The 19,243-nt window shown below is 43.9% G+C and overlaps 1 protein-coding gene across 1 annotated transcript in view; it reads left to right on the forward strand.

Moving 5' to 3' along the window:
• The window catches only part of LOC139387943 (gamma-aminobutyric acid receptor subunit alpha-3-like), a 141,063-nt gene that overhangs the window by 38,399 nt on the left and 83,421 nt on the right, over nucleotides 1-19,243 (forward strand). The window contains exons 3-4 of the mRNA XM_071134341.1: nucleotides 14,229-14,350; nucleotides 16,592-16,662. Of these exons, the coding sequence (XP_070990442.1) occupies nucleotides 14,229-14,350; nucleotides 16,592-16,662 (193 nt within the window). The remainder of the gene's footprint in view (nucleotides 1-14,228; nucleotides 14,351-16,591; nucleotides 16,663-19,243) is intronic.

A 19,243-nucleotide genomic window follows, 5' to 3' on the forward strand; every position in this document is an offset into this window, starting at 1 on the left:
CTCTCACTTCCCCTCCCATCTCTCTCTCTCTCGCTCTCTCACTTCCCCTCCCATCTTTCTCTCTCTCTCACTTCCCCTCCCATCTCTCTCTCTCTCTCACTTCCCCTCCCATCTCTCTCTCTCTCGCTCTCTCTCACTTCCCCTCCCACCTTTCTCTCTCTCTCACTTCCCCTCCCATCTCTCTCTCTCTCACTTCCCCTCCCATCTCTCTCTCTCTCTCTCTCATCTCTCTCTCACTTCCCATCTCTCTCTCTCTCTCTCATTTCCCTTCCCATCTCTCTCTCTCTCTCTCTCTCTCTCACTTCCCCTCCCATCTTTCTCTCTCTCTCACTTCCCCTCCCATCTTTCTCTCACTCTCACTTCCCCTCCCATCTTTCTCTCTCTCGCACTTCCCCTCCCATCTCTCTCTCTCTCACTTCCCCTCCCATCTCTCTCTCTCTCTCTCTCTCACTTCCCATCCCATCTCTCTGTCGTTCTCTCTCTACTCTGCTCCTCTCCCATCTACAGTTTCTCTCTCTAATGGGCTATGTCCTTGTGTTTTATAGGATCAAAGCTATCCTGTTCAGTGCTTTGGCAGTCCATGGGAGCCTCGAATGCATCCTAAAATGTGTCTAAATAACTGCAGACACTTCCACCCTGACTCCGGGCCAGGGGCATATAAATGAATATTTTCTGAGGGACTGGGGTGGATTAAGTCAAAGCATCCTCTCGGTGCATACCAACGAGACGTCCTCAATCACTTGAAAGACAGCACAGTGCACGTAAGCAGCGTCCTTGCACTGCAATCTTCACTCAGAAAATGGTATTTATTAACACATGGTGTATGTGAGGATTTGCCTCCGTTTTAGGTAGGAAGTGAAGGGGAGCAGGGCCATGGGTTATTGTGATGTGGTGTCTGTCTCTGGAAATGTAGATCTGAACGGAAAATGTAAGTGCACAGGCGTACCAGCCATGACCAAGTTTGTAAATAATCCTTTTAGACTTCAGAGTGCTTATACCTCCAGAGTATCTCTTCACATCAGCAAAGCTGTCTCTCCCTGAGTCCTACCGCCTCCCTGATGCCCACTGATACCATCGCCGGGCTCCAAATCGGCAACAGTGCAGGCAGGAGACATTGCTAATGGATAAAGTTGTCACAGACAAATCCCCTATATTAGGTTCTGTCACTCTGCATCCCCTCAATCCCTCACTGCACACGCTCACTGATAGGCAGGGCTTGATTAAACTATTATTCACAACAATCCATCTTTTACAGATGAATGAGCAGCCTGTTGTCTTACAACCTCGCCTCCAATCCACGCCCTCCGCAGCGCAATCACAGGCTAACGAGTGTGAACAGTCAGACCCTTTTCTGTTGTCTGTTTTGTTTGGAATCTGTTTCAACTCCACCGGACAAAGTGACACTTAATCAATGGCTATGAGGGGGAAGGTGCTGTACGTCCACTCCAGCTATTCCTGTGTATTCATCGCCTCTGAAGTTCCCCGGTTCCTCTCCCTTTCTCACCCCAACTCACATGCATTATTCACGGGACGGAAAGGAAGGGCTCACTTTGAGATGTGATTTGGTGGACAGAGACCATTCTGTCAACGATACGGTGGCATTGTCAAGGTTAATGTGTTACAGGGCTGAGCCAGGGTTATGTATTCACTTGGTTAGCCTCTCTGTCTGCGGTTGGATGACTTGGCTGCCTGTCAGAGATTCCCTTTTTCAGCATTAAGATGGAAATGGAGAAAATAGGAAGCAAGGCACCACCCTCATATAATCCACAGGGAACATTTAATTTATGAGATTTAACAATCGCAAATTCTCTCATATCTCCCCAAGTTCTCCGTCCTACTCACAGTTTATTGATCTCTGAGCTAATTACCAGAATTTCAGATAGGGTAACTAACAGCGGCATTGTGTTGATATATATTGAGTAATTGATCCGTCAGCTTCAAAGTTCCTAATTGGTGAATAGTCCCAGCAGGCATCTGTGAATCAGATTAGAGTCGCAATGGATCCCCTAGAGGGTGTGTCTGCACAGCTGCACTGTGAACACAGAGAACACAGATAACTCAACCCTGCTCCAGAGCAACTGGGGATGGATGTCCATCTCCTTACTGAACAGTAACGTGAGTCAACTCAATGGCTGATTCAACACCTTGTGTGCTGCAGAGAATGGCTATGCCATGTTAAACTGCCATGAAATTGAGCTGCATTAGTCATTGATCCCAGCTTAATCTGACAAGTATGATTTCACAGACATTGAACATTATTTTACTTAATTTTCTCCTATAGACATTATTTTGTGACATTATGTTTTCAGTCTTATGTGGTATGTTTTCTCTAATTTCACAGTGGTTTGGTACAAACCACTCTGGTTTTGTGATACACTGTGAACTCCTATGTTGGAATGCACAGTTATTGGTATGATCCAGCACACTTCCAGATCCACACAGCCCTGCTGAAATCCTACCAGGACTCACATATGATTCCCATCTGAAAGCCAGTCAATGTGCCCAGTCTGTTGGAGCATGCTCTGCTTGACAATTATTCTGCAGCACCTTGTCTGTTGGTATGCCAACATGCCTCATTGGCTTGAACACAAGGGAATAGCCGAAAATAAGTGAAGCATCAATACCAAGTGTCTGTAGAACAGAGCGCTTCAGTAAAGCATGAACACATTTCTCTGGGAAGTGAGTCAGTTAGACAATGTTCACTTAACAATCAGGGCCGTTCCATAAAAGGTGAGTTTCACTGAAAAAATTATGAAACGAATACGAAGAAAGTCCTTTCGGAGTTACATTCTGCCTTAGTAATATGTTAGTAATAATTATCCCAACAGAAGAAAAAAAAACGTTTTTATGCATGCTTATGTACAATTGTTAATTGATACTCTGCTCAGTAGATGTTCATTTAGTCAAAGGCACTAAACCAAGGACACATCGCACTTTAATGTTTGAGGGACAAAAACAAACAAAACACTCCGCTGTAGATCAGAGTCATTTGTGAGTGCAACATTTTCTTTTCAATCCTCCCTGGGGTGTTATTTCACCATGCTTGTCTGACTACAGTATGGCTGTACCATCTGTATGTTGTTTGCTTTGACAGGCGCTGGTCCTCTCGCTTTGATAAGTCACCTTCCAGGGCCTGAATAGGATCGTCAATTGGAGGCATATCCAAGCTCTTGGGCCCTAACCCTATTTTAACCTGTCACTTCTGGGGAGTGGGGAGCTACTGGAATGGGGTTGTGGTCAGAGGATATTGTCAGTTATTAAGTGGGAGATGTTAAGTGAGAGAGGTTACATGTTCCTCAGAGGCCCCAGAGTCAAGAGCCAGTGTGTTTGACTGCTGGCCAGACTGTGGAGGGCTGGAGGAGCAGCAGCGGCTGCCGGGCAGAGAGGGCTCTGGTTTGGCTCAACACTCAGGCAGATCCAATAGACAAACCATGGATTTCTAGATTGTGTTTGAGCCAAGGGCTTCTGGATCAGTACAATGGGTCAGTCCACTGTTTCTGAGTCGTATATTGGCCAATGGTGTACTTTAGGGTGCAAGCTGCCAATACGTCAGGTACTAAACCACCTTTAATAGATCTGCTCTGTGTTGAGGCTAGAGAACGCTCCCATTAAACATGCAGAAGAAGATTGAATAGTGCCTTCTAGCAAGTGACATTTACTTGCGTTTGGCAGGGTGATCAGATTCTGATTGCCAAAGCAATCAAATTGAGGTTTTATTCTAAAGAGTTATTGATCTAAGCCTCAAGTCTATTTTGGATCATGCAATTTTAACATTCCCTAGCTCATTCACTTAAACGTGCTGTATGAAGAGCTAAATGTATTAAAACTGCCTCCAACACCCAGAGTATGTGTATGACAGGGGTAGGCAACTAGACCCCACCGCTGTCTGGACAGATGGGGACACATATGTTTGCCATCTATCAGTGAGACATTATTTTATGTTCCTGTGACTCATTCACAACATCCCACAGACATGACCCATGTCAGTTTGGTAATGGCAAGATAAACTCATTGGTTTGTGTTTTATAAAGCTGCTTGTTTAGCGTGATGTTTGTTCCAGTTTCCTGGATAGCTTTATAGAAATTAGCAGAGCTGTTTTCTATGGCATCTGATTCTGTAGCTGGTTTTAGGAGAAAAGGGGAAAGCAAACAAATGGTTTTAGTCGCTGCTCCCTGGTAGATTTGATGCGCCAGCAGAATGGGGCAGGGAATAGTATAATCTTATATTACGCTGTTTCTCTGGCTCTATGTATTTGTACTCATTTTCTGACTCTTTCCTTTTCTTTCTCACCCTCTCCCTCACTCCCTTTTTTATAGGACTTTAAACTCACACTGCAAACTCTGAGTACTTTTTAAGATTCATTGGTCTGCAAGGCCAGAGAGGCAACACAAGCAGAGCTTCATAAGGACTCCTAATAAAAGTCTGAGCTGAGTTTTCAGAGCAGTGAGTCCTCTTAAAAAGAGGGCGCCCAATACTCATCAAGACCTCATTAGCTTCAAGTCGATAAAAGAAGAATGCACAGAAATGTTGTTAATCATTAGTGAGCTGAGACTTAGCATCTGTCCCCTGAGTCAATCAAAGCTGCATTAGCAAGCATTGTTCAACTTGTTCCCTTTCTCTCCTGGACACCTTATCTCCTCTGAGCACAGACAACTGGAAGACACTGAAAAGACAGGGCAAACAAAATAAATCTGTCATATTGTGAAGCCACTAAATGTTAGCAGGCATGTCATATGATATGCTGCATACCAGTATCTATAGGTTGGTGGTGGGCTCGGCTGAGGAGGTGTGTGAGGGGCTTGTGCTGGGTAGTGAGGGGGTTGCCCTTGGTGGTGGGCTCAGCTGAGGAGGTGTGTGAGGGGGTTGGCTAAGGGAGGGGGTTGCCCTTGGTGGTGATGGGTGGCAGTAGGGGGTAATTACTTGACACATTGGAAAGAATTAACAAAAAAACTGAGCAGACTAGAAGGCTATTTGGCCCTAAACAGAGAGCGCGCAGTGGCAGAATACCTGACCACTGTGACTGACCCAAAATTAAGAAAATGTTTGACTATTGTCGTGTCTTTACTATCATTAAATTGAAGACATAGTTTTTATCAAAGATTCTCTGTAATTAGTATTACGCAATCAACTGATTAATCATGTAACTGTAATTAACTAGGATGTCGGGGCACCAAGGAAAAATATTCAAATTACAAAGTTATCCTTTCCTTAAATAACTTTTCAGATATTTTATCTGATCAATTAGTCTTCGAATTAATGAATTATTTACTTTACCTCACGTTAGTCTCATAATAAAACGTAAATTGTTGGTTATCTGCACGAACCCAGTCTTCGCTATGTGTCATCCATACATCAATTGTCTTAAATCATTTATTTATTACTAACTAAGTAATTCACAGAAATGCATAAACAAACAAACAAGGTAAATGTGGTTACAAGAAATGATAGGGGAATGTGCCCTAGTGGGCTAAACCGGCATTGCGGCTTGTTAGACAAAAGGGGAAGTGGGGGTCAACTGAGATGAGACACTACAAAGTTGATAATTATAACAATTGAAATGCTAATCCTTTGCACATAAATGCTCACTCATTCGGGAACAATTGCAATCAATATATATATATTTACACTCATTGTGTCGTCGGGATCTTTGTTGAAAAGTTTGTTTCTGTTGAAGAGTTTTGTCCGTCTCTCTCTCTCTCTCTCTCTCTCTCTCTCTCTCTCTCTCTGTCTTGGTTAGAGGGGATAGTTCAGAGCGACATTCATTCATGTTGTTGTAGAATGGATGTTTTGGCAGTTGTTGTTCTTCGCGTTCAATGATACCGAATTCCTAGCTGCAGACTAGTAATTAATATCAAGGACTTGTTCTTATTCTGTCGGTATTGATAGTCTAAGAGTTTAACCACGTGGTATGGTTAAAAGATTCAGCAATGGTCTACAACCTTCGTCCTCTCCTAATGGAGAAAAACATGGTCTGGTGATAATTTCTCAAAGTTGGGTTTTATTCGGAATTGCAGAAAAGGGGCTGTCCCAGGATGCCTGACCCTAACTGGGCTCAGTGGCGGTCCTCTGATTTAGTTCAAATCAAAAGGGAATTGTATTTTCCTTCATTAAACAGTCCAAAATCATATTACACAATTTTACAAACAGTATCATACTCATTCATCTTATACAACAATTAGATGTAAACCTCATATCTGAGGCGATTACTTAAACAGCGTTATGGTTATGTGGCCACACCGTCTCCCATGAGCTTCCCCAAGTTGTAACAAACGGACCAGTTCGTAGGTGGATTCTTCACCGATCTTTTAATCTTTCTCCGGAACATGAAATTTGTTCGTACCTCAGGTTCTGTGAAGTAGAAGAAAATTGACTCTGCCTCTTATACTATGTGGCCATGTGGCAGGGTCTTTTCAGGAATTGACGACCTCTCTCTGACCACAGCAGCCTTGTTGAAGGAGGCAAGGGGGAGGCAGGGAGAGGGGGATGGGGCTTGCTATACCCAAAGAGGGCAACGTCATGACACTATGTACAGACTCAGTGAGCATAGCCTTGCTATTGAGAAAGGTCACCGTAGGCAGAACTGGCTCTCAAGAGAAGACACATGTGCACACTACCCACAAAATGAGGTGGAAACTGAGCTGCACTTCCTAACCTCCTGCCAAATGTATGACCATATTAGAGAGACATATTTCCCTCAGATTACACAGACCCACAAAGAAAACAAATCCAGTGTGCCACCATAGCAGCAAGATTTGTGACCTGTTGCCACAAGAAAAGGGCAACCAGTGAAGAACAAACACCATTGTAAATACAACCCATATTTAGTGGCAAGAAAAAGTATGTGAACCCTTTGGAAATACCTGGATTTATGCATAATGGGGTGCCAGGTAGTCTAGTGGTTAGAGTGTTGGACTAGTAACCACGAAGATTGCAAGATCGAATCCCTGAGCTGACAAGGTAAAAATCTGTTGTTCCGCCCCTGAACAAGGCAGTTAACCCACTGTTCCAAGCCGTCATTGAAAATATATATTTTTTTCTTAACTGACCTACTTAGTAAAATAAAAAATTAATTGGTCAAAATTTTGGGGATCTGATCTTCATCTAGGTCACAACAATAGACATACACAGTCTGCTTAAACTAATAACACACCAACAATTATGTTTTTGTGTCTTTATTGAACACACCGTGTAAACATTCACTGTGTAGTTTGGGAAAAGTATGTGAACCTAACTGGTTCACCCTTCTTTGGCAGCAATAACCTCAACCAAGAGTTTTCTGTAGTTGCGGATCAGATCTGCACAACGGTCAGGAGGAATTTTGGACCATTCCTCTTTACAAAACTATTTTAGTTCAGCAATATTCTTGGGATGTCTGGTGTGAAGTGCTCTCTTGAGGTCATTCCACAGCATGACCTCTGGTTGAGGTCAGGACTCTGACTGGGTCACTCCAGAAGGCGTATTTTCTTCTGTTGAAGCCATTCTGTTGTTGATTTACTTCTGTGTTTTGGGTCGTTGTCCTGTTGCATCACCCAACTTCTGTTGAGCTTCAATGAGAGGTCAGATAGCCTAACATTCTCCTGTAAAATGTATTGGGAATCCATTTTTCTATCGATGATAGCAAGCTGTCCAAGCTCTGAGGGAGGAAAGTAGCCCCAAACCATGATGCTCCCTCCACCATACTTTACAGTTGGGATGAGGTTTTGATGTTTGGGTACTGTGCCAACACATAGTGTTGTGTGTTCCTTTCAAACAACTCAACTGTAGCTTCATCTGTCCACAGAATATTTTGCCAGTAGCGCTGTGGAACATCCAGGTGCACTTTTGCAAACTTCAGAAGTGCAGCAATGTTTTTTTTGGACAGCAGTGGCTTCTTCCGTGGTGTTCTCCCATGAACACCATTCTTGTTTAATGTTTTACTTATCGTAGACTCGTCAACAGAGATGTTAGCATGTTCTAGAGAGATTCCTGTAAGTCTTTAGCTGACACTCTAGGATTCTTCTTAACCTCATTGAGTATTCTGCGCTGTGCTCTTGCAGCCATCTTTGCAGGACGGCCACTCCCAGGGAGAGTAGGAACAGTGCTGAACTTTCTCAATTTATAGACAATTTGTCTTACCGTGGACTAATGAACATCAAGGCTTTTAGAGATACTTTTGTAACCCTTTCCAGCTTTATGCAAATCAACAATTCTTAATCTTAGGTCTATGAGATCTTTTGTTCGAGGCATGGTTCACATCAGGCAATGCTTCTTGTGAATAGCAAACTCAAATTTGTGAGTGTTTTTATAGGGCAAGGCAGCTCTAACCAACATCTCCGACTTCTGACTCCAATTAGCTTTTGGAGAAGTCATTAGCCTAGTTGTTCACATACTTTTTCCAATGTACACTGTTAATGTTTAAATTATGTATTCAATTTAGACAAGAAAAATACAATCATTTGCGTGTTATTAGTTTTAAGCACACTGCGACCTGGCCAAGATAATGCAAAGCAGTGCGACAAAAACAACACAGAGTTACACATGGGATAAACAAACGTACCGTCAATAATACAATAGAAAAATCTGTATACAGTGTGTGCAAATTAAGTAAAGAGGTAAGGAAATAAATAGGCCATAGTGGCGAAGTAATTACAATTTAGCAATTTACACTGGAGTGATGGACGTGCAAGTAGATATACTGGTGTGAAAAAGAGCAGAAAAACAGAAAAAAATATGGGGATGAGGTAGGTAGTTGGATGGGCTGTGAACAGCTGCAGCGATCGGTAAGCAGCTCTGACAGCTGATGCTTAAAGTTAGGGAGGGAGATATAAGTCTCCAACTTCAGTGATTTTTGCAATTCATTCCAGTCATTGGCAGTAGGGAACTGGAAGGAACCTACCAGGTACAACCCCAAATCCGTAAACATGGGCACCCTCATAGATATCATCCTGACTAACTTGCCCTCTAAATACACCTCTGCTGTTTTCAACCAGGATTTCAGCGATCACTGCCTCATTGCCTCTGTACGTTATGGGTCCGCGGTCAAACGAATACCCCTCATCACTGTCAAACGCTCCCTAAAACAGTTCTGCGAGCAGGCCTTTCTAATTGACCTGGCCCGGGTATCCTTGAAGGATATTGACGTCATCCCGTCAGTTGAAAAGCCTGGTTGTTCTTCAAAAGTGCCTTCCTCACCATCTTAAATAAGCATGCCCCTTTCAAAAAAAATGTAGAACTAAGAACAGATATAGCCCTTTGTTCTCTTCAGACTTGACTGCCCTTGACCAGCACAAAAACTTCCTGTGGCGCACTGCACTAGCTTCGAATAGTTGCCAGCGATATGCAACTTTTCAGGGAAGTCAGGAACCAATATACACAGTCAGTTAGGCAAAGCGAAGGCAAGCTTTTTCAAACAGAAATTTGCTATCTGCAGCACTAATTCCAAAAAGTTTTGGGACACTGTAAAGTCCATGGAGAATAAGATAACCTCCTCTCAGCTGCCCACTGCACTGAGGCTAGGAAACACTGTCACCACCGATAAATCCACGATAATAGAGAATTTCAATAAGCATTTCCACCTGGCTACCCCAACCCCCAACAGTTCTGTACCCCCCGCAGCAACTGGCCCAAGCCCCCCTTGCTTCTCCTTCACCCAAATCAAGACAGCTGATGTCCTGAAAGAGCTGTAAAATCTGGATCCCTACAAATCAGCTGGGCTAGATAATCTGAACCCTCTCTTCCAAAAATTATTCGCCGCCATTGTCGCAACCCCTATTACTAGTCTGTTCAACCTCTCTTTTGTATCGTCTGAGATTCCTAAAGATTGAAAAGCGCCCGCGGTCATCCCCCTCTTCGAACGGGGAGACACTCTAGACCCAAACTGTTACAGACCTACATCTATCCTACCCTGCCTTTCCAAGGTCCTCGAAAGCCAAGTTAACAAACAGATCACCTACCATTTCGAATTCCACCGTACCTTCTCCGCTATGTAATCTGGTTTCCGAGCTGGTCATGGGTGCACCTCAGCCAAGCTCAAGGTCCTAAACGATATCATAACCGCCATTGATAAAAGACAATACTGTGCAGCCGTATTCATCAACCTGGCCAAGGCTTTTGACTCTGTCAATCTGGCAAAGAACCAGAAAGCATAGACTTTCCCACCGAGTCATACCCTGACCAAACAAACATAGAGAATAAAAGGATCTCTACGGTCAGTCCGACCCCGGACTGGGGTCCCTCGCTGCAGGCCCCGGACTGGCCCATGGAACAGGCACAGGACTCACCACTGGGCTGTGACAGCGCACCGGAGATACAGTGCGCATAGCCGGCGCAGGATACCCTGGGCCGAAGAGGCGCACCGGAGACCAGGAGCGCTGTGCTGGCACCATCCGTCCTGGATGGATGCCCACTTTAGCACGACACGTGCGGAGAGCTGGCTCAGAGCGCACCGGGCTGTGAACACGCACTGGAGACACCGTGCACTTCACCGTATAACACGGTGCCTGACCAGTACCACGCTCCCTACTGTAAGCACGGGAAGGTTGGCGGAGCTATCTAAAAAAATTGGGGGAGTGGCTCCCGGTCTTCCTTGCCAGCCGTGACCCTGTGTAACGCTGGGCCCCTTTACTAGCTGCTACCACCTTCCTCGCTGCTTCCACCTGCTTCCACAGCAGGCGATCCTTTCCAGCCAGGATCTCCTCCCACGTCCAGGATCCCTTTTCTTCCAGAATGTCTTCCCATGCCCACTCTGTCTGCTCCTCCCAGCCACGCCGCATGGTCCATTTGTGGTATGTTGTTCTGTCAAGAAAATGACCAGACCAAGGTGCAGCGTGGTAAGCATACATTATTTTATTTTAAATGTCGTCAACAAAACAATAAACAACTAAACGAACGTGAAGCTCTGCAAGGCTATACACGCCACTAACAAAGACAACAACCCACTTTGAGAAATGGAAAAAAGGCTGCCTAAGTATGATAGACAGCTGTCCCTGATTGAGAATCATACCCTGCCAAAAACAAGGAACCAGAAAGCATAGACTTTCCCACCCGAGTTACACCCTGACCAAACAAACAAAAATAGAGAATAAAAGGATCTCTACAGTCAGGGCGTGACAATAATAGCAATAAGGCACCCTAGTGGTTTGTGGTATATGGCTAATATACCACAGCTAACAGTTGTATCCAGGCACTCTGCAATGCTAAATATTTTTTTTATTTAACCATGCAAGTCCTTTTAGAACAAATTCTTATTTTACAATGACGGCCTACTCCAGCCAAAGCCTCCTTTAACTCGGACGACGCTGGGCAAATTGTGCGCCGCCCTATGGGACTCCCAATCATGGCCAGTTGTGATACAGCTCAGGATCAAACCAGGGTCTGTAGTGACACCTCAAGCATTGAGATGCAGTGCCTTAGACCACTGCACCACTCGGGGGTCACTAACAACCCTTAGTCGTGGTATATTGGCCATATGCCATACCCCCTCGTGCATTATTGCTTAATCATAGCAGTCAAACGAGTAAAAATTTCAAGGCCAAATTATATTTTCTCTTGCGACATATTTAAATTAGTTTATTATGTAGGTCATAGTTCGCAATAATTTATTATTTTGATGAAAACCGCATTTTGCATTTTATTACGTTGATATTCCTTCTTAATTGGCTCGATAACATTATGGAAAAATGGTTTATTGTATAAATGTGGCAACTCCTTTCGGAGAGAGAGAGAGCGATCCTCTTTGGATGCAGAGGATCTATATGTAGCCCCTCTTTAATCTCAAGGAATTGAATTAGATGTCGGTGGAGTTACACAGAGTGCAGCTCTTTTTCTATCCTTTCTCTCTATTTATCAATCAGACCTGCTTCATTTTCAGCAGAGGCCCCTTTGGCTTTGACTGGCGTCTGAGATGATTGGATATGAAACACAAATAGTAGTTAATACGTCAAGGTGCCACACGCACGCAGGCGTGGATACACACACACACACACACACACACACACACACGCACGCGTCTGTCCTGCTGTCATCATTAAAGTTTCCTTTTCCTTTTTGACATTGTCTTAACAGTGCTGTTAGTACTGGTACACTAAGAAGGAGATTTCAGAGGTACAGCCAATGTACCCATCCCTTGAAACAACACAATTCCTAGTCTGTCTGCCAGTTGAGGACTTGTGCATGTTAATCCACGAAGTGTACTATGTAAATGGTATATATAACTGTATAATTTGTTTGAATGCACATCGACATGCCCATGTAAAGTTGTACACTATATATGCAAAAGTATGTGGACACCCTTTCAAATGAGTGGTTTTGGCTATTCCAGCCACACTCGTTGCTGACAGGTGTATAACATTGAACACACAGCCATGCAATCTCCATAGACGAACATTGGCAGTAGAATGGCCTTATTGAAGAGCTCAGTGACTTTCAACGTGGCACCGTCTTAGATGCCACCTTTCCACAAGTCAGTTTGTCAAATTCCTGCCCTGCTAGAGCTGCCCTAGTCAACTGTAAGTGTTGTTATTGTGAAGTGAAAACATCTTGGAGCAACAACGGCTCAGCCGTGAAGTGGTAGGCTACACAAGCTCACAGAACGGGACCGCCGAGTGCTGAAGCGTGTAGTGCTTAAAAATCACCTGTCCTCGGTTGCACCATCACTACCAAGTTCCAAACTGCCTCTGGAAGCAACATTGGCACAAGAACAGTTTGTCAGGAGCTTAATGAAATGGGTTTCCATGGCCGAGCATCCGCACACATCACCATGCGCAATGCCGAGCGTTGGCTGGAGTAGTGTAAAGCTTGCCGCCATTAGATTCTGGATCAGTGGAAACGCGTTCTCTGGAGTGATGAATCACGCTTCACCATCTGGCAGTCCGACAGTCGATTCTGGGTTTGGCGGATGCCAGGAGAACGCTATCTGCCTGAATGCACAGTGCCAACTGTAAAGTTTGGTACGGGAGGAAAAATGTTCTGGGGCTGTTCATCATGGTTCAGGTTAGGCCCCTTAGTTCCAGTGAAGGGAAATCTTAATGCTAGAGCATACAATGACATTCTAGATTATTCTGTGCTTCCAACTTTGTGGCAACAGTTTGGGGAAGGCCCTGTTTCAGCATGACAATGTCCCCGTGCACAAAGCGAGGTCCATACCGAAATCGTTTGTCGAGATTGGTGTGGAAGAACTTGACTGGCCTGCACAGAGCCCTGACCTCAACCCCATCGAACACCTTTGGGATGAATTGGAACACCGAATGCGAGCCAGGCCTAATCGTCCAACATCAGTGCCCAACCTCACTAATGCTCTCGTGGCTGAATGGAAGCAAATCCCCGCAGCAAGGTTACAACATCTAGTGGAAAGCCTTTCCAGAAGAGTGGAGGCTGTTATAGCAGCAAAGGGGGGACCAACTCCATATTAATGAGATGTCCGATGAGCAGGTGTCCACATACTTTTGGTCATGTAGTGTATGTGTGTTCATATGAGAGTGCTTGTGTGTGGTGCATGCCTATATGTAAGTGAGTGTTAGCTGTTAGCGGCCATCGGACATGCTTGTTGATAGGGGTCACCTGGAGACAGGTCAGAGAGCAATCCCTCAGAGGGTCTGGGTTTGATTGAAAATGGCACTCATTAGCTCATCAGTACTGCATCTATGGTGCCCTCCGTCTCACCAGAACATTGTTCACTGAAGAACAGTGGCCAGGGCCACAACGAGATAATTACTTGTCATATTTAAGGTAATTAAGGAAGCGGAGGTTGACTGCATATTTAGGACATACTTTGTCAATATTATGTGGAAAGAAGGAGGAAGAAATCCCGAGGCAGAGTTTGCAGCAGCTCTGTGACAGGCTTTACTAATCCTTTTGGACTTCAATCGGTCTTTCCATGTCTGAGAGTGGTGTGCTGCCACACAGCACCTCAAATTAAACCCCAACATGTTTGTGTCTTAATCATTGCGGTAGCGATGACTGTGAAGGTTGAATTAGGAAGAGGTTCAATTACCCCTACAGCTCTCTGTGGTTTGAAACAACAGTAGTTCCTCCAATAGTCTGGCCTGAGCTTGTAGTAAAAAGGATATTCATTACTAGTGCAGAGGGAAGCTCTGGACAGCAAGACACGTGGTGTTCAAGGTGGAGCTGTATTTCTCATGACTAGTCTGAGGAACCACTGATACAGGAAAGACTCAAAGATGTCTGCTGTGTTCAATTTAAATCTCTCTATCTCTCTCTCTCTCGCTCTCTCTCTCTCTCTCTGCCTGCAGGGCAGTGGTTGGGCACAGAGAGCCGATGCCTGACGACAGTAGAGACAACATCACTATTTTCACCCGGATCCTGGACAGACTTCTGGATGGCTACGATAACCGGCTTCGCCCCGGACTAGGAGGTAGGCTGGTTTGTTGAGCGAAGACACTACCCACCTCTACCAGAGCCAGACATACTGCTAATAGTTCCTTTTGGGCTCTGCCACAAACAATGTGTAGGATTCTCTCTAAGCTGCTGAGTCTGCCATCCACCACTTTAATAAAACTGTCTTTGAAACATACATTATATTGCTTCAAAGAGATCATCAGCTAGCTAGCATATTACCTTTTTGCAATGTCTGTCTGACTCTACTACCCAAAACTATTAAAGCTAGTTTTAACTTGAAGAATCAATCTGCTAATCATAAAGACCTTCACTAGCTGAATCAGGTGTGTTAGTGCTGGTCTGGGACAAAAGCTTGAACACATGATATGGTGCCCCAGGATCAGGAGTGAAGTACAAATAATATCCATCTAATTAGAAACAAGCCACTGACCACTGCCTCTACTGAAACAGAGAGCACTTGCAAGTCCTCTTCTCCCTTCCTCCTCCCTACCTCCCCGCATTGACAGCCCAGGCTCACCGAGCCAGGAAGCTAGCCGTGGTGTGCAGTGATGGATTTGGAGCTGTGACCCCATGAACAATTGGGTCCCTTGTCAGCTTGACCTCCATTGATCCTTCAGAGCCATACAGTGGTGTCATTAACAGCTCAGTTTCCCTGATCACAGTGAGAGTATGCTACATCTCTTCAGATCTTGAACATATTGCTTTTAGGAACAGTGAAATTATTGATCCTCCTCACAAGGAGATGGTTATCGCCAACAGAATGCCACAAAGACCCTATTAAAAACAGCAGCTTCTTGACACTTGGCTTGCAAGCCCTGTCTTCAGATCTCAGAGGTCCAGCAGAGCTCTGATTTTCTGCCCACTGGGGACGGCCCTGCCCTGTCCTGGCGGAAGCAGTGCTAATGCTACATCAGCTAATGCTAATGCTACATCAATTAATGCTAATGCTACATCAGCTAATGCTAATGCTACATCATCTAATGCTAATGCTACATCAGCTAATGCTAATGCTACATCAGCTAATGCTACATCAGCTAATGCTAACGCTACATCATCTAATGCTACATCATCATTAGGGTGGTGATAAGACCATGTGCTAATGATTTTACATTTATTGTGGATTTTTTTTTTAAATGTAGCTTATTATAAGTGATTTTGAATTCTCAGTCAGAGGTCTATGAGAGTGTGAACATGAAATCCATGTGATGTTTTAAGCTGACAGTGGTGAGCACCCTGGCTCCATTCCACCCCCACTAGGATGTATGATAAATCTGTCACCACACTAGCTCTGCCACCTATGCACTTTCCATGAGTCTCCGACCTCCCAGACAGAGAAATTTCAGGTGCCCTCCAAATGTGTTGGACGTATTCTGTATTCCAAAGCCCTCGGCATGTGCATTTTGATTAATGGCCAATGTCATGTTGCCAGGGGAACTCTAGATTCCATAGCGGCATGTTCTGGAAGCATTCCATCGGTTTCACTCAGTCTCGGAGCAACGACTGGCAGACAGCCACTCACAGCCTTACATCAAAGCCCCTCGTTCATTTACATCCTGCAATCGATAAAATGAAAGTGAATTGGAAAGTAATTGGTAATTGGAAACCTTATAAGTAAAAGGTGATTCCCACCACTTCCGTCATCGCATTTAGGATGACTCATGTGCAGCAGACTTTTGGCAGTCTCTCTGTGTTTCATCTCCAGTCCTTAACTCTATTCTGAAACTGCACATTTCACCCAATTACACAGGAAATGTTGTTTACCCAGACTGTGCAGATAGGAAGTGCTCCCAGTTAAAGGATTATACACAATAGAGTGCATTAGTATAATACACAGTGAATAGCATCATCTGACACCAATACAAACAAGTCCCTGTGAACAGGCCTAAATATGATTTTAATGTGGTCCTGCCAACCCTCATTATTCCTGTGATTTCTCATCTCAGTTTGTGACTGTGATAATGATGCAAACACTCTCCCTAAAAACAACCTCAATCAAAGTCGCTACCTCCATAGGTTCAGCCTTGTTTGGTTGAGTGGTGAGACATCAAACATTCATGTTTCTGACTCTGTCATTGGATTTGGTTTTGGAAAGTGAGCTGACTTTACTAAATTGACATCAACAACCAACCTGAAGTAGACAGAACAACAGTACGGCCTGGGGGTCCGATAAGGACTGGTAACCATCTTAGATGGAGCACACCTCTGTCCCTTAAGGAAGGTACTTAAACTCTACCTCTGTCTTCTCCTCATGTCCAAGCAGAGAGTGTGACGGAGGTGAGGACAAATATCTATGTGACCAGCTTTGGACCAGTGTCAGACACAGACATGGTGAGTGATATATTACTGTACTGTCCGGCACCCAGATCCTCAGAATGTGACCCCTATAGGACCAGCATGACTTATCAAATAATTCACCCCAAATCTCTTTTTTTTGTGTCATTTATACTATATTTGAGACAAAACTGTTGTAATAATGTAATCAATAGAGAAGGAGTTTTTAAGGTAAGGTCACATTGATTGGACTATCCGTACCTGCTAACTTAATGCTGCAAGCATCTTGCCCTGGGCTGTACTGCATATCGACCATCCTATAGTGAGTGACTGGCTAAACATGACATCATCGGTTATAGGCCATGAATGTGGATGAGGCTAATGTTGTTTTCATTTAATGGAACATTTCTAGAATATTTTATTTCAGCTCATAATACACTGAATAAAAATATAAATGCAACATGTAAAGTGTTGGTCCCATGTTTCATGAGCTGAAATAAAATATTCTAGAAATGTTCTACAGACACAAAAAGCTGTGGTGCTCAAATTTGTTTACATCCCTGTTAGGTGTGGTATATCAAGAAGCTGATTAAACAGCATGATCATTACACAGGTTCCCCTTTTGCTGGGGACAATAAAAGGCCGCTCTAAAATGTTAAATTCTGTCACACAACTCAATGCCACAGATGTCTCAAGTTTAGGGAGCGTGCAATTGGCATGCTGACTGCAGGAGTGTCCGCCAGAGTATTGCATGTTCATTTCACGACCATAAGTGTCCTCCATTTAAGAGAATTTGGCAGTACGTCCAAATGGCCTCACAACTGCAGACCAAGTGTATGGCGTTGTGTGGGCGAGTGGTTTGCTGATGTCAATGTTGTGAACAGTGTGCCCCATGTTGGGGTTACAGTATGGGCAGGCATAAACTATGGACAATGAACACAATTGCATTTTATCGATGGCAAGTTGAATGCACAGAGATACCGTGACGAAATCCTGGCCCATTGTCGTGCCATTCATCCGATGCCATCACCTCATGTTTCTAGTTAATGCTCCCCTTTTCAGAGCCTATTGGTTACCTAACAAGTGGAGAATGGCTTTTTATGCAGATACAGTTCCTGGAGAGAGAGAGAGAGAGAGAGAGAGAGAGAGAGAGAGAGAGAGAGAGAGAGAGAGAGAGAGAGAGAGAGAGAGAGAGAGAGAGAGAGAGAGAGAGAGAGAGAGAGAGAGAGAGAGAGAGAGAGAGAGAGAGAGAGAGAGAGAGAGAGAGAGAGAGAGAGAGAGAGAGAGAGAGAGAGAGAGAGAGAGAGAGAGAGAGAGAGAGAGAGAGAGAGAGAGAGAGAGAGAGAGAGAGAGAGAGAGAGAGAGAGAGAGAGAGAGAGAGAGAGAGAGAGAGAGAGAGAGAGAGAGAGAGAGAGAGAATTTTTTTTTATTTTTTACAGGGTGTACCGGTACAGAGACAATGTGTGGGGGCACTGGTTAGTCACGGTGATTGAGGTAATATTTACATGTACACTACCGGTCAAAAGTTTTAGGACACTGACTCATTCAAGGGTTTTTCTGTGTTTTTTACTATTTTCTACATTGTAGAATAGTAGTGAAGACATCAAAACTATGAAATAACACATATAGAATCATGTAGTGACCAAAAAAAGTGTTAAACAAATCAAAATATATTTGAGATTCTCAAATAGCCACCCTTTGCCTTGATGTTGGCTGCTTTTCCTTCACTCTGCATTCCAACTCATCCCAAACCATCTCGATTGGGTGGTTCTGGTGATTCTGGAGTTCTTCTTCTTGGTCAAATAGCCCTGTCCAAACTTAGCCCTGTCCAAACTTTTGACTGGTACTGTACATATGTAATATCTTAATTTGAGCCAGTTTGCTACAGCAGGAAAATAATCCTGCAGCAACAAAAAATGTAAATTATTATGTGGATTATAATTAATGGACACATTTTGTAAGGGTTGATACATTTTTCGTAAGGGAGATTACAAAATGGAAATTACAAACTCAGAAGCCTTTATAAACCTAAATACACAAGTTTAAAATGTCCTGCATTGCTGGAAAGTTCTCCTGCAACTGAGTGATCAAGTTAAGATCCTACACTTGTACATATTCAGACATCCCTTTCCCATTCAGTGACACAACAATTCAGCTGCTTAGAATTGGAATGGGTTCATTTTAGAGATCAGGAAATTGGTTATGGGGCGGGCCTGGAGGAATCGCATGCCTCTTAATCACACACACAATTGGTTTGGCATGTAAGATGAATCACCCAAGCCATGCAGCGGCTCTGCTCATTCTGCACAGGCAGGCCCTCATCTACTAATAGTGAGAAGAAATCAGAGTGCAATCGGCTACATAATATGGAGCATAAACCGTAGTTGAATTACAAAGCAACAATTAGTTAGGTTAACATTATCATAATCATCCTTTGAGTATCAAAAGGATTTTGCGAGTTTCTAGAAATGATATCATTTTTAATTAGCAAAAAGTTGGACCGTTTAACGCCTGGGAAAACAGATCTAATTAACATCATATGACATTATTTTCCTTTTTCTTAGAGGACAACCTATACCCAGGGCAGCTCACAACTTGGTTTCTCACACATCGTGGTCCAATTACACATCTGTGTGCC

Source organism: Oncorhynchus clarkii, chromosome 29, assembly GCF_045791955.1.
Source record: "Oncorhynchus clarkii lewisi isolate Uvic-CL-2024 chromosome 29, UVic_Ocla_1.0, whole genome shotgun sequence".
In the NCBI taxonomy this organism is placed as follows: domain Eukaryota; kingdom Metazoa; phylum Chordata; class Actinopteri; order Salmoniformes; family Salmonidae; genus Oncorhynchus; species Oncorhynchus clarkii.